Raw genomic sequence first — 15,065 nt, forward strand, 5'->3', positions numbered from 1 at the left:
TTGTCTATCAGTAAACTAACATCTGATTTAGATTGTATTGCCAAATTCTCAAAAAATGTATGTGAATTTTAGGAGCGGACTTCGGGGAAGATGATTGGCATTGCTGAAAAAGGATTGGGGCTCTATTTCCTTGCTAAGACCAACTCCGAAGATAACCTAGTTCAGTCTAACACCTATTCGGCCATTCCTTCAGTTTGTTTCTCCGATTCCTCCACCACTCATAATGATGCAATTATGTTATGGCATTATAGATACATCCAAACTTTGTTTACCTTAGGAAATTATTCCCAGCATTGTTTAAGAGTCAAGATTCACAGCAAATACATTGTGAAATTTGTCAATACTCTAAGCATGTGAGAAATAATTATCCTAGTCAAAGTTATTCTCCTTCACACCCTTTTCTATGATTCATAGTGATGTATGGGGACCTTCTCGAGTTAAAAACATAATGGGTTCTCGTTGGTTTGTTTCATTTATTGATGACCATACCCGGCTTACATGGGTATTTCTCATGAAAGAAAAATCAGAAGTTGGTTCCATTTTTCAATTGTTTCATTCTATGGCGGAAAGACAATTTAATACCAAAATTCAAATCCTCAGAACTGATAATGCCAAGGAATATTTTTCTTCAATCCTTGGTTCCTATCTTTCAAACAATGGCATTATACATCAAAGTTCTTGTGTGGATACACCCCAACAAAACGGTGTAGCTAAAAGGAAAAACTGACATATCTTAGAAGTGGCTCGTTCTTTGCTATTTTCTACAAATGTCCCTAAACATTTTTGGGGTGAAGCCATTCTCACAACCACTTATCTAATTAACCGGTTACTCTCTCGAACTCTAAACCATCATACATCAAGCCAAATTCTTCTCAAATCCTATCCTCACACTCAGTTGCTATCTCATATCCCTCTTAAAATCTTTGGATGTACTGTTTTTGTGCATGTACACCAACAATTCCAAAGCAAACTTGACCCTAAATCTCTTAAATGCATCTTCATTGGCTATTCTCCTCATCAAAAAGGTTACAAGTGCTACTCTCCCGAGCATAAATGAATTTTTAACTCTATAGATGTAACCTTTTTTGAACATCAACCTTGTTATCCCAAAACTGATATTTAGAGGGAGAACAATTTCTATAATTCTCAAGAATATCAGTTTTGGGAAACTCTTCCTATGCAACAACAGTCTATGCAGCAACAAACTTTGCAATCTGTTGTACCCATACATCCAGAGCCTAACCATCAACAACCTCAATCTACTCATGACCACCCTCCTGCAAGTTTCCTTAGTCCTCAGCCTCCTATCACCAAAGAATTTCAGGTCTACTCTCGGAGGAAGTCCCAACAGGAAAAAGAGCATCAATCCTACAATTGGCCTGACCAAGATACTAGTCCCAATTCCTCTCTAAGTGACAGTGACAATCATCTATGGGACAATTTAGATAGTGCAACCACTGATGAGACTAATTGGCCTATTGCCTTATGGAAGGGCATAAGATCTTGCACTCAGCACCCAATACATAACTATATATCCTACAAGGACCTGTCATCAAAGTTTTGTGTGTTTTTATCAAATTTGAATAAGGTGCAGGTGCCAAACACAATTACAGAACCTTTCCAATAGCCACAATGGAAATAGGTTGTTCTTGATGAAATGAATGCCTTGGAGAAAAATGGAAGATGGGAGATAACCTCTCTACCTCCTGGAAAACAACCTGTCGGCTACAAGTGGATTTTTACAGTAAAGTATAACGAAGATGGGCAGATTGACCGATTCAAAGCTCGGCTAGTAGCAAAGGGGTTCACTCAATCCTATGGTATTGATTACCAAGAGACATTTGCTCTTGTGGCCAAGTTAAATACCATCCGAATCCTATTGTCTCTAGCTGCAAATTTAGATTGGCCTCCTCACCAACTAGATGTGAAGAATGCTTTTTTAAATGGAACTCTAGAAGAAGAAGTTTATATGGAAATTCCTTATGGCTTTGAAACCAATCATACGAGAAACAAGGTATGCAAACTCAAACGATCCCTCTACAAACTCAAACAATCACGTAGAGCTTAGTTTGAGAGATTTACAAAGGCGGTCAAGTGACAAGAGCACAATCAAAATCAAGCTGATAACACACTGCTTATCAAACATACCATGGGAGGTAAATTATCCATTCGTATAGTATATGTGGATGATATTATTGTTACAGGAGATAACCAGCTAGAAATAAATAATCTCAAGGGCATGCTTGCAAAGGAATTTGAAATCAATGATCTCGGAAATCTAAGGTACTTCTTAGGTATGGAGGTTGCAAGATCAAAAGAATGTATCTCTGTATCCCAAAGAATGTATACTCTAGACCTACTAAAAGAAACTAGGATATTGGGTTGCAAACCGGCTGATTCACCTATGGATACAACTACAAAGTTAGATCTTGGCAAGGAAAGTGCACCAATTGACAAGGGAAGGTATCAAAGATTGGTGGGAAAGTTAATATACTTATCCCACATGCGGCCTGATATAAGCTTCTTAGTAAGTTGTGTTAGCCAATTTATGAATGATCCTAGAGAAGTACATATGAATGTTGTCTATCACATCTTAAAGTTTCTAAAATTGACTCCGGGAAAAGGCTTGATGTTCCTGAAAACAAATAATCGAGGAATAGAAGTGTATAGTGATGCTAATTGGGCTGGTTCTGTTTGTGATAGGAGGTCAACATTTGGCTATTGTTCTTTTGTTTGGGGGAATTTAGTTACTTGGCATAGCAAAAAACAGTCTGTGGTTGCAAGAAGTAGTGCGGAGGCTAAATTTCGAGCTATGGCTCAAGGGTTTTGTGAAGGAATATGGTTGAGAAGATTATTTCAAGAACTTCAAGTGTCTATCCCTAAACCAATTCAAGTTCTATGTGATAATCAATCTGCAATCAGCATTGCAAAGAACTCGGTCCATCATGATCGGACAAAACATGTTGAAATAGACTGGCATTTTATTAAAGAGAAGTTGGAAGAAGGGATGTTTCAGCTGGTATATACTCCCACTACAAATCAAGTTGCTGATATACTAACTAAAGCTCTACCGAGAAGAATTTTTGATGGAATGAGCTCCGAGCTTGGTTTGAACAACATTTTTCAGCCCAAGCTTGAGGGGGAATGTGGATAATTAAGCTAAATTCAGAGAAGATTTATCCTCAAGTAAAAAACCGAGATAATGCTCCTAAAGTTTCGGAATTCTCAAAGCTGAAGATAAGGCCAAATGTCTCTCCTTTTATTTAGCTTATTTTGTTTCCTGTTTCCGTAAATAGATTATCTATAAGTTTAAACTAATTATGTTTTGTAATTTAGATAAGTTAGACTTGTACAATAGTAAGGATTCCTATCTCCTAATCTTTTATAAATCAAAGTCTATCAATGAAGCCAGAATAACCTTTTTTCTCTTAATTAATTCTTCAGTTCGCTATTCTTCAACTCAAAAGGGATACAAATGTTATGACCCTTCTAGCTGGCACATTTTTGTCTCCCTTGATGTAAGCTTCCATGAAGCAAAACCTTTCTATAAACCCCTTCCCACTCATCTTTAGGGGTAGAAATTACTCGATGAAGATGTGTGCTCGGGTTTCACATCTTTTCTTGAGAGCCTTGGTAGTCTCACCATAAATCATCCTTTCGAACCACCTGAACCTCCAACTGAGCCAAATAATTGCCATGTTTTTCTAATCGTAACCACAATAGCTGATCCCATTGAGGCCAAAATAGATCCACACACTGAGAATGTGTACCTAGTTGAAATAGCAACCTTGTCAAGCCTTGGACATACTATAGATTCAAAAAACCAGATTCCAGGTGCTCCTTTAGTGAAGCAGCTGAAGATTCAAGAAGAGTGCAACACTCACAAGTTCCAAAGCAAAGTCACGAGTCTAACTCGAGTATAGGTAATGAAAACACTTTGAATACACCTCCATTTGATGCTAATGAGTTTGTTTTATGTGATAACCAGCCAAGTTCAGAAACTGATCTTGACCTCCCCATTGCCTTAAGAAAAGGGACAAGAAAATGCACCCAACATCCATATCCAACTTCATAAACTTACACCAACTTTCCCCTCAACATAAAAGCTTCCTTTTTACCTTGAGTTCAATTGAAATACCAAAAACAGTATGTGATGCTTTAAGAAACAAGAATCGGACATGTGCAATGAGGGCCTTAGTGAAGAACAAGACTTGGAATATTGTCACATGTCTCAAAAGAAAAAAGAGCAGTTGGTTGTAAATGAGTCTACACGGTGAAGTTTAAAGCTGATGGAACTCTTGAGAGATACAAGGCAGGGCTAGTTGCGAAGGGTTATACCTTGACTTATGGGGTGGACTATCAAGAAACTTTTTCCCTTATGGAAAAGATAAACATCATAAGAATTCTGTTATTTCTTGCTGTCCACTTAGATTGGGAGCTTCAATAATTTGATGTAAAGAACAAATTCCTTCATAGAGACTTGGAAGAAGAAGTATACAGGGAACCCCCACTAGGATTTGGTAAGGAGTTTGCTCTTAACAAAATTTGCAAGTTGAAGAAAGCATTGTATGGGTTAAAGCAGTCCCTAAGAGCTTGGTTTGGAAGATTTACCAAGGCTATGATGAGATTTGGCTGCAAATAAAGTCAAGGTGATCAAACTCTCTTCATTAAACACTCAAGAGAAGGGAAGATTATTATTCTACTAGTATATGTTGATGACATCATATCACCGGAAGCGATGAAGAGGAGAAAAAGAGATTAAAGACTCAAACTAACTCGAGAGTTTGAAATCAAAGAGTTAGGTAAGTTGAAATACTTCCTCAAAATTGAAGTGGCATATTCCAAACAAAGAATATTTGTGTCCCAAGGAAAATATGTATTGGATTTGCTTAAGGAGACGGGTACATTAGGAATTACAGCTTTGAACACTCCCATTGACCCCAATCATAGAATAGGTTGAGAAGACAAGGGAGGAGCAATTGATAAAGGACATTACCAAAGATTGGTTGGGAGGTTAATGATCTACCTCTCACATACTTGGCCTGACATAACTTATGCAATAAGTGTTGTCAGCTAATTGATGCATGATCCAAGAGAAGAGCACTTGCAAGCAATTTAGAGAATTTTTCAGTATGTGAAAGCTACTCCTAGAAGAGGCATTTTGTTTCAAAAAGGAAATGACTAGATAGTGGAGGCATACACCGATATTGACTATGCAAGATCTCTAACAGAGGTCTATAGCGGGTTATTGTACTTTCACTGCAGGAAATCTAGTCACTTGGAAGCAAGAAACAAAATGTTGTAGCAAGGTCAAGAGTTGATGTAGAGTTTTGGGCTATGGCACATAGGATCTGTGAACTTCGATGGCTTAGGATTGTCCTAAATGATTTAAGGATTGAAGATAATGGGGTAATGAGATTATACTATGACAAGAAGTCAGCTATCAACATAGCTCATAATCTAGTCCAATACAATTGAACCAAACACGTTGAGGTTGATAGACACTTCATCAAAGAGAAGCTAGACAATGGTCTCATCACTACTCCCTATGTGCCATCAGGGAATCAACTAGCAGATGTTTTGACTAAAGGGCTACCTACTTTGAGATTTCAGGAAATAACAAACAAGCAAGGAATGGAAAATATCCACTCACCAACTTAAGAGGGAGTGTTAAAATCCCAAAAATCTCTCTTAGAATTTATATTCTAAATTTGTAAATAGCTTTAGTTTAGGAAACTATCTCTTTGATTTGATTTTCTGATTTGATACTTTCCTTGTATTTAGAGCTCTGTCTACATATAGAATAGACTCTCTTCTATATTTTATACAGCTCTTTTGTTAATGAAATAAGAAGAATTGTACTAGAAATCCTTCAAAAATTTTCCTCCCAATAATTCCCAACCTAGTACTTCCCATCCTCATAACCCTTCATTCAATGCCACTATTGTCATAAGAAGCATCACATAGCTGCTCGTTGCACTGAATGTGCCTTAATTGTAAAGCAATAGCAACAACTTACTGATCAACTTGAGGATGAATACAAAATGGTTAATCTATTAGATTTTTCTATAGGAGAGGAAGAGGTTGATGAAGAACTTGATATGGTAGAATAGGTTAATATTGTGTGGTGTGTATTGACTGAGAGTGTCCATGGTGATGAATGGAAACACACTAATATTTTTTAGACATGCATTACAAGTGGTGAGAGAACTTGCATACTAGTTATTGATTGGGTAGCACCATGAACATGGTTTCTAAATCTAGAATTACTCAACTCAATCTTAAGGTAGAACCACATCCAAAAGCATTTAAATGGGTGAACAACACAACTTTGCCAGTCATCCAGGGATGCCTTGTTCTTATTCAACTAGGTGATTACACAGATGAAATTTTTTGTGATGTTTTGCTTATATCTTTTTATTTTGCCTTTGGCTTTTTGACATGAGTGTAGTTTATTATGGGCGAGAAAATACCTATATCTTTAACTATAAGGGTAAGAAACTCACATTGATCCTTGCAAAACCTTTTAATAGAAACACTAGGACCAAGCCCAAGCTAGCACCACTAGTCCCTAGTGAAAAGACATCCATCTTGTAGCTCCTAAAACATTTGGAAAAGACTGTTAAGAAAGTGGACATGGTTAGCCATCATAGCTAATGTGGAAAATTAAAATGAATCTAGTGGCATTAACAGGAAGCTAAATCCAAGATAATGCTCCTAAATATTCGGATTATTCAACTCCTAAATGATCAGATCAGTTAAAGTAAGAGATAAGGCCGAATATCTCTCCTATATGTTAGTTGATTATTTATGTTATTAAATAGATTAGATATTTGTACTTATATATAGATTAGACTTGTACATTAAGTAGGACTTCGATCTCCTAATCATGTATATATTGAGCACTATCAAATAAAACAGTAGATTATTCTCTTCTCTCAATTAATTCTACAACTAAAGACTCCATTTGAGTTCCTCTAGAGTTTGGAGTTTCCATCTAGTATGAAGCAATTGTTAGAAGAATTTTTTGATATCATGCTCAGTGAGCTCCCTAGTGACCTACCACTTATGAGGGATATCCAACATGCCATTGATCTAGTTCCTGGGTCTCAATTACCTAATTTGCCCCATTATAGGATGAACCCAAAAGAGTGAGCTGAATTGAATAGACAAATGGAAGACCTTTAGAGTAAGGGGTTTGTTGGATATAACCTTAGCCTTTGTGTCGTATTTGCCCTTTTAACCCCAAAGAAAGATGGATAATGGAGAATTTGTGTAAATAGGTTTTCTAAGATGGCATATTTTCTTGCTTGTAGTAAGACAATAGATGCTTCCCATGTTGATAAATTGTTCTTTAGAGAAGTTGCTAAGTTGCAGAGTTTGCCTTCTTCCATTGTATCTAATAGAGATGTCAAATTTGTTAGTTATTTTTGAAAGACACTATGAAACTATTTGGAACAAGTTTGAAATTCACTTTTGCCTCTCATCTCCAAACTAATGGACAAACTGAAGTTGTGAATCATAGTTTGGGAGACTTGTTCAAATGTCTTGTAGGAGAGGAGCCTGATAATTGGGACTTCTTTTTGCCAACTGCAGAATTTTCTTATCACAACTCTATTAATAGGTCCACTGTTAAAAGTCCTTTTGAGATTGTTCGTGCTTACTCTCGCCGCACCCTTATTGATCTTGTGTATATTGATCTATTAATAGTCCTGTTTCTATTGTGGAAGATTTAACTCCTTGTTGGGGCACATTTGAGCCTCCTTGCTTGCCTACTAGTGTTCTTGCATGCCACCAAGTTCCTTGTATCCCACGCATACTGTAGCAAAAAAGATACACAACAGTGGCTAGGGTTTTTCTCACCGGTGGCTCTGATACCATGTGAGAAAACAATTATGAGAGAAAAACCTAAGAGATTAGTCTCTTAGTGTGTTATTTATAATAGGCACAACGGGCCTAATAACTTACGGCCTTAGCCTAATTACACATAGTTATAATAAATAAATAAATAACACATACAACAATATGCAATATATCTAATTATACTAATAATTCTAATAAATTAATATTGTTTTATTAGTTTCTTTATTTTTAATTTGTTTCCTAGTTTGTTTAAATTTCTTTATTTTCCTAGAATCCTAATTAGATTGGGATTATCTTTATAATCATAATTAGATTGGATTAAGGAATCCTAGTTAGAATAGATTTTATCAATTGGTTGTCTATAAATAATCCTTTCCTGATGTATTGTAGAGCGGACTTTGATGATCAATAATATTGATTAATGATATTTGGTCTGAGTAATTGGGATTACTCTTGTTTCTATGATTTGGATTCTGCATCAAAAAGCTAGCAACCAATTTGTTGCATTTGTCCAGTCCCAAAACACTATTCTGTAAACTGAACTTTGACCTCTTCTTTAATTCTGAAATGGAGGTTTACTTCTGGCCATCCCGGCAAAATCTCTTAACATATGCTCTTAAAACTAAAGCACTTCCTGCAAATTCCCTGCAATTCTTTTCTCCATGCTCTTATAGTATTTATCTTCCTTACTATATTATTTATTTCATCTTAATCTTCATATTTGCTTCCAACGAGTCTATCCGGTAAGACAATGTTTTACTTCTCTTCCTTCTTCCTTAGTGTTTCGTCATCTATCAGTCCACTCTCTTCCTCTTTTATCATTCTTATTTCCCTCTTTCCAATGTCATTATTGAATCACAAGTAGTGCTGTAGCCTTTTACACGGTCAGACTGGCCATGCCACCACAAAGCTAAGTGTAACAGACCATTGAGTAATTGTTCCACCCACCCATCTATTGTGCAAGGCTATCCAGGTATCTACTTCCAGCCAAATGTTCTCAAAGTACAGTGTGGCTGAGAATTGCATCAGTCCAGATCAGTAGGCAAAACATTTTGTATCTAAAGCAGAATGGATCGCCATCCTCAAGTTAATATTTCTTTCATCATATGAACATGTCATATATTTACTTCTGCCATATACTATGGGAAAAGTTACTTTTGGACTCCATTGCAACAATAGTCTGGTTGGATTTCCAACTCCTACAAGGCACTGTCCTCTAAATAATGGGGATGTTAGATTTAAATATATAACCACCTTGGCGAAGTCGGGAACATTTTCTGATAGTAACTGCATTAGTCGCCGTTTATATTTTGGTCTTGCTAATTGATTGAAGAACAGGTGAAAATAATTTGGGACAATTACTGAATCGTTGTGTTGTATTACAATTATTATCAGCTGGCAACTGCATGTTATGTGGAGCGAATTGATCTATCTGCTCATGGATTCTATGCAACACCTGATATTGGCTTTGACTTGAAGACGGGTAAAGGGAAGCCATTCAATTACTTCACCTATGGTGCTGCATTTGCTGAGGTTGAAGTTGACACACTGACTGGAGATTTCCACACAAGGGCAGCAAATATTTTCCTGGATCTTGGACATTCACTCAATCCAGCTATTGATGTTGGACAGGTTTGACCTTCCCATCCCAGTAACATTTTTTACTTATCATAGTTTCATGGGAAATACTAGTGTTTCAGATAGAGAGTTTATTCTTTGTTAGGGGAGTAGTTTCTTTGGGAAAAGATGAATACGTAAACTAGGAGACTTCAAGAACTGACAACTATTTAATGCCTGTTCCCACTATGATCCTAGTCTTATCTTTTCTAATGCTTGCTTCTGCTGTTAAGGTTTGTCCTTTTGGCTTGTTGGAGCTTGTTGCATGTCATGGTTTTCCTATCCAGCCTGCACTACTTTGAAGTTACTTTTATTGCATATGATAACGCTTCTCTTAAACTGACCAAAATTCATCTGAATTTACTAATTCAGATAAATATTAATTGGGATGCAACAGCCAAAATGTTTCCAATCAAATTTCATGAGTAAAAAGTATAACTAGACTTCATTCTGTGAATATTTGTGCGCGTCTCTGGCTTGTATACGAGGCATATGATATTGTTAGTATTACACTGTGAAACATGTTAGTCATATATGATACATTACAGTTAAACTCTGAATAGAGCAATTAGTCTTTATCCATTTACTTCAAATTTTCCTACTGCTGTCACTTAAATGTTCAAATCCAACAAATGAGCTGCATATGCATTTTACTTATGGAAAATGGACATTCCACCTTATTTTACTGTTCCATCCTGCTGAGGTTAAGAACCCCCAATTGATTTCTCTCTAACAGATACCAAAAATACTTATTGCCATCTGTCAAGTATCATTGTACTCATCAGATAATCGATTCTATTTGTTTCCAACTTATTCTATTTGTACTCGTACTCATTTGATATTCTGTTCCGTGGTAAACATTCTGTTTTGGGGATTTTTTCTTTTTGTTCTCTTGTAACTTTTCTTCTTATAAATAAATTGTTGGCTTTCTATAAAAAAAAAAGGGATAGTTGGTTCTATTATGGCTTTCCTTATCTTTTCTTTTTTTGTTTCCACACCTAGCTGTAGGCAACTTTTTAGCAATAGTTTGTTCTCTTTTCAAGTGCAAGTTCTGTAGACTGCTCTTTTGATGCAATTGTGGATGAGTTGAAACTTTTTAAGTGGTTAAGTTATCATTTAAAATGGCGAATGTTTGTCTTCTGATAATATGGTAATTCTGGCTCAGATTGAAGGAGCATTTATACAAGGGTTAGGATGGTTAGCATTGGAAGAGCTTAAATGGGGTGATGCAGCCCACAAGTGGATCCAACCTGGATTTTTGTATACATCTGGGCCTGGAAATTATAAAATTCCTTCCCTGAATGACATTCCCTTCAAATTCAGTGTTTCACTTCTAAAGGTAAATTTAGTATGACTCAAAACCATTCTCAGTCTTCACTGCAATGATATCATTTCCATGTTTGACAGTAGTAAACTTAAGTGAATATGGGTAAAATTTAGTACTCTTTGGCTATTATGGCTCAAAACTGCAATGGAGTTTAATCAAATTTTAGTTATAAATAAGGATTCTATGAAGTCCATGAATATCTTCATCTTTGACGAAAATTACTGGCTTCACTTTCAGTAGTTTGTCAAATGCCAGAAGGTTGATTAATTTACTTGGAGACCAAAGAATCTTAATAATAAAATTAATAGAATTAGAAATATGAAAAGTTCTGTAACCAAGGTTTCAAATAGATTTTTGGAGGATTAATCAAGATTTGTTCTGTGAAGATAGATTGACCTCCTTTTGACCTGGTTTTATTACAGATATCCTATCCTTGCTTCTATGACGGTAAAGATATGTATCATTGTGGTTCCTGTTCTTTTGGTCTTTTTTGAGGAAACTCTTCGATCTTTCTGTTGTCTTTTTTGTTGTGATGTTTTTCTTAATAAATAAAAATAAAAAAGCTTTGAAGTTTAAGATGAACACACAAACCCATTTATAAATGTACTTCAGAAAACAGTACTGGATTCTGAGATTGTGTTTTTCTCACATGCACAAGAAATCATTGAAGCATGTATAAGATATGCCCAAGTACAAAAAAATTATGGAAAGTAATAAGCTGTCATTTTTACTTCTACCGTGTACTCTGCTACTTTTTTGTTCTATAGAAACATTTTTTATTCTATTCACTGTCGTAGTGGTTGAATTTGATGATTACCAGAAACATTTAGATGATGGTGGGGAAGCAAGAATAGAAAGGTTTTTTTTTTTTTTTTTTTTTTTTGGGGGGGGGGGGGGGGGGTGTTAGGGACTTGGAACTAATAACTGCATTAAAAGTATGATGGATATTGGGATGTAAACCAAGCATAATGATGAGAGGCCTAAAATATAATGGAAATCCAACACAAAGCTTGTGCTCTTGTGTTCTTCATATTTTCTACCAAGTCCAAAAATTTACAACCTAGGTTAATCTGATCAACCACGGATTGGATTTTCATGAGTGAAAATGTATTTGATGGATAAAGTTCTGTCTAAACCGAGTTTCCCTGTTAAACTGCATTTTGACCATTCAAAATCATCCAACACCCTGAAAGTAAATTAGCGTTTTTATGGACTGTCTTGATCCCCAACTACCTTGGCTGAACCATCTAGCATTCATCATATGCTAATGCTTCAGGCCATTAAGCCATCCATGTGTATGTGTGAACTAAATCAGTCTATAGGACTGCAATTAGCACATTGAACTGGTTATAGTTCTTTTGGTGGTTCTTGCTAATAGGATATAACAGTAATAACTATAACTATTTTGTTCAACAACCTGAGATATGTAAGGGAGATATTTGTTAGATAGATGGTGGATGCGGGCTAATGTTCATGTTCTGAGTAGTTAACACTCGAATGTTGCAAGGACTTCATACAGTGGACGAACATTCAAATTCCTCCATCAACTTTCACTAGTTCTTTTGTTATTCTTCTGTTTTTTACATGCCTTCTATTTTCTGTTTCTTTTGTTTTCTGTTGAAATGAATCAAAAAGAGTAAGAAATAAATAAATCAAGCTTTCAATCTATGCATTTAGGTATTCAATTGAATCCTCAGCATGATGGCCCTTCTACTCATTTATCCTCAAGTCAGCCAAGTGTAACAAAAGGGATACTTCGTGTGCTCCTCTTACCCACACTGGTGCACTTGAACACTGAAATCCTATTTCCTCTTTTGAGAGGCAGAAGGCATCCCATAGGTGGTAATAATTGATGCGAGTAATAAAAAGGTTAGTTGTGTGCTCCTCTTCTACCAACCCTGGTGCTCATAAATACTGCAAAGCCTCTTTCCTGTTTCGAGAAACCCATGCCATCCCATAGGTGGTAATTCTTGTATGTCTGGAACTATCTGACAGTTGTGCTTTGGAAGAAGTTGTGGGGGCATTGACTCATTGCCAAGCTCACTTGATATCTGACAAAGAAGCTTTGTCTCTGTTGAGTATCGTGAAGCATCAACACAAAAATGCTGCCGTTTTGGAACTAGGGATGGAAGGCCAGGTGGCAACCACACACTAGTTGCTCCAAAACGATGTTGTTTTGGAGCCCGTGTGCTTAGATGGCCAAAACGGCAACCTCCCTTGTCGTTCCGATTTGTGGCACGTTTGATTCTCCCGTTGCATTTTTTCGTGTTGCTTGCTACCGTGGATACCGTTGATCTGATCATCAGGGCCTATCTCCGCCGTTGCTTTGCCTCATACCCTATCTATTTATATCCCTCTATTCCTCGAGATTTGAGCATCAGTCAGGTTGTTATTTGCTTAAGGGTTTCCTCTCGGTTTCTCTTTGTGCATGTTCTTCTTCTTCTTCATTTTTTTTGGTTCCTTAGGTATGCCTTCTGATCTGTTCGTGATCTTTGGGGGTTTTTGTTAGAGGACCAGTGAGTGTACAGTGGGGGTGTAAACATTCTTCCGATTAGTGCAGTGAGCTCTTCTTGCCGGAGCTCAACGTAGATGTAGCCCAATTTTTTAGGGTGAACTACAGTAAAATCTTGTTATGTTCTTTTTTTTTTTAGCTTACTGTTTTTTTATATGCGTATATGTGTGCTTCCAGCCTTCAAATATTTATTTCAGATTCATTTGGTTCTAAGTGTTAGAGGTGGCCGAGCCTATTGCTCGTCCCAACAGTCTCTGACTAATCTTTTGAGATACATAACAATTACACATTGAACTAATTTTTTATTTTAATGACTTTGTAGCTGCTGAAAAAGAATGTATCGCTAACATGTATTTATTGGTAGGCGCTATCAATTTTTTAGTTGTTGCTGCATAATAAATCCGTTTATTCTTAACTTCCACGTGCTTGGATGAGTTGCTGCCACCTGTCAACAATTTACTGAACTTTAGTGTGGGCCTTATCGAAATAATTTATAGCATTTGTTTGATCACCCATTTGGATGGTAATCTCTCTTCGTAAGTTATTCATGACATCCCATATTTGGCCAATGAAGTTGTTCAAGAGGAGCTTTCTTCTTGTTAGATATCTCAGGCATTTACATAGGTAAATGAAAACTACTGTAATTTAGTTTATGTCCCCCTTTGTTGAAAAACTTTACTTGATTACATAATGTGTGCCCTCTACTCTACAAGTGGTTATCCCAGGCCTTGGCCCCCAGTTCGTAAATGAATGTGAAAAGATTCATTGAGAACTTTTTGTAGAAGGCGAGCCTCTCTAGACACACAAGTTAGGCTCTGCATATTTAAGCCTGTCCAGAAGTTGGATTGGACTACTACGTCGATCTAGTTCTCTGCCTATTCCTAATGCAAATAGACTACAATTTCTACATCTTATGGTTTTTTCTTTTTTTTGGTCCCCATTGACAGGATGCCCCTAATGTGAAGGCCATCCACTCATCCAAAGCCGTGGGTGAGCCTCCATTCTTTCTTGCTTCAGCTGTCTTTTTTGCCATCAAAGATGCCATTATAGCAGCAAGAGCAGAAGCCGGGCACAGAGATTGGTTCCCTCTGGATAACCCGGCAACCCCAGAACGGATTCGGATGGCTTGTCTAGATGAATTTACCACTCCATTCATCAGCTCAGATTTCCGCCCCAAACTCAGCGTTTGATTCTGCGTTCCATACTCGTCTGGCGTGGGAATTCTGATTTAGCCATAGGCGAAGTTCTGCAAGTACAGGCAGAGATGTTGTATACTTGATTATGCATAGATGGAAAATATCAATGTAAATTCACAAAGTAGACTAGACCAGTATAACTTTCTTTGTTCCTCCTGTTACAGCTTGTAATGAATCGGTGACCGGTTCACTGTTGGCTGATAGTCTAAGGTTCGTTTAAAAGTGTCACTTCTTCACCGGATATTATAACAGTTTACAGGATTTCATTTACATGGCTTTATTTCATTTTCTACATGCTGGTGGGTGTGTTGCAGCTTTAGAATTTTCAGATTTTGAAGAATTGAATTGCTTAAAGTCAGAGTGGGCACAAAAAGTGAAGGGCAGTTTGGTAAATACCTTGTTAAGACCAAACTATTACCCCAATTTTAATTCCAATTTGGGATGATGGGATAGAGTAATTTCAAGTAATATATTCATATGTTAATGTAACATTGTATAATTTTATTATTATCTTATCATTAATTTATCTTATGAACTAAATAAGTTGTTA

The 15,065-nt window shown here is 36.6% G+C and overlaps 1 protein-coding gene across 7 annotated transcripts in view; it reads left to right on the forward strand.

The window, feature by feature from the left end:
- Positions 1–14,785, forward strand: part of LOC127795850 (xanthine dehydrogenase 1-like) — a 94,154-nt gene extending 79,369 nt beyond the window's left edge. For 6 of the 7 annotated variants that reach the window (XM_052327789.1, XM_052327819.1, XM_052327782.1 and 3 more), the window contains 3 exons: positions 9,259–9,495; positions 10,646–10,819; positions 14,267–14,785. In XM_052327789.1, the coding sequence (XP_052183749.1) occupies positions 9,259–9,495; positions 10,646–10,819; positions 14,267–14,509 (654 nt within the window). In that variant the 3' untranslated portion in view covers positions 14,510–14,785. Of the gene's footprint in view, positions 1–9,258; positions 9,496–10,645; positions 10,820–12,484; positions 14,234–14,266 lie in introns of those variants that run through there. The other variant, XM_052327810.1, reaches the window with a different exon arrangement.
- The last annotated feature ends 280 nt before the right edge of the window (positions 14,786–15,065 follow it).

Source organism: Diospyros lotus, chromosome 1 (genome assembly GCF_014633365.1).
Source record: "Diospyros lotus cultivar Yz01 chromosome 1, ASM1463336v1, whole genome shotgun sequence".
NCBI lineage: Eukaryota > Viridiplantae > Streptophyta > Magnoliopsida > Ericales > Ebenaceae > Diospyros > Diospyros lotus.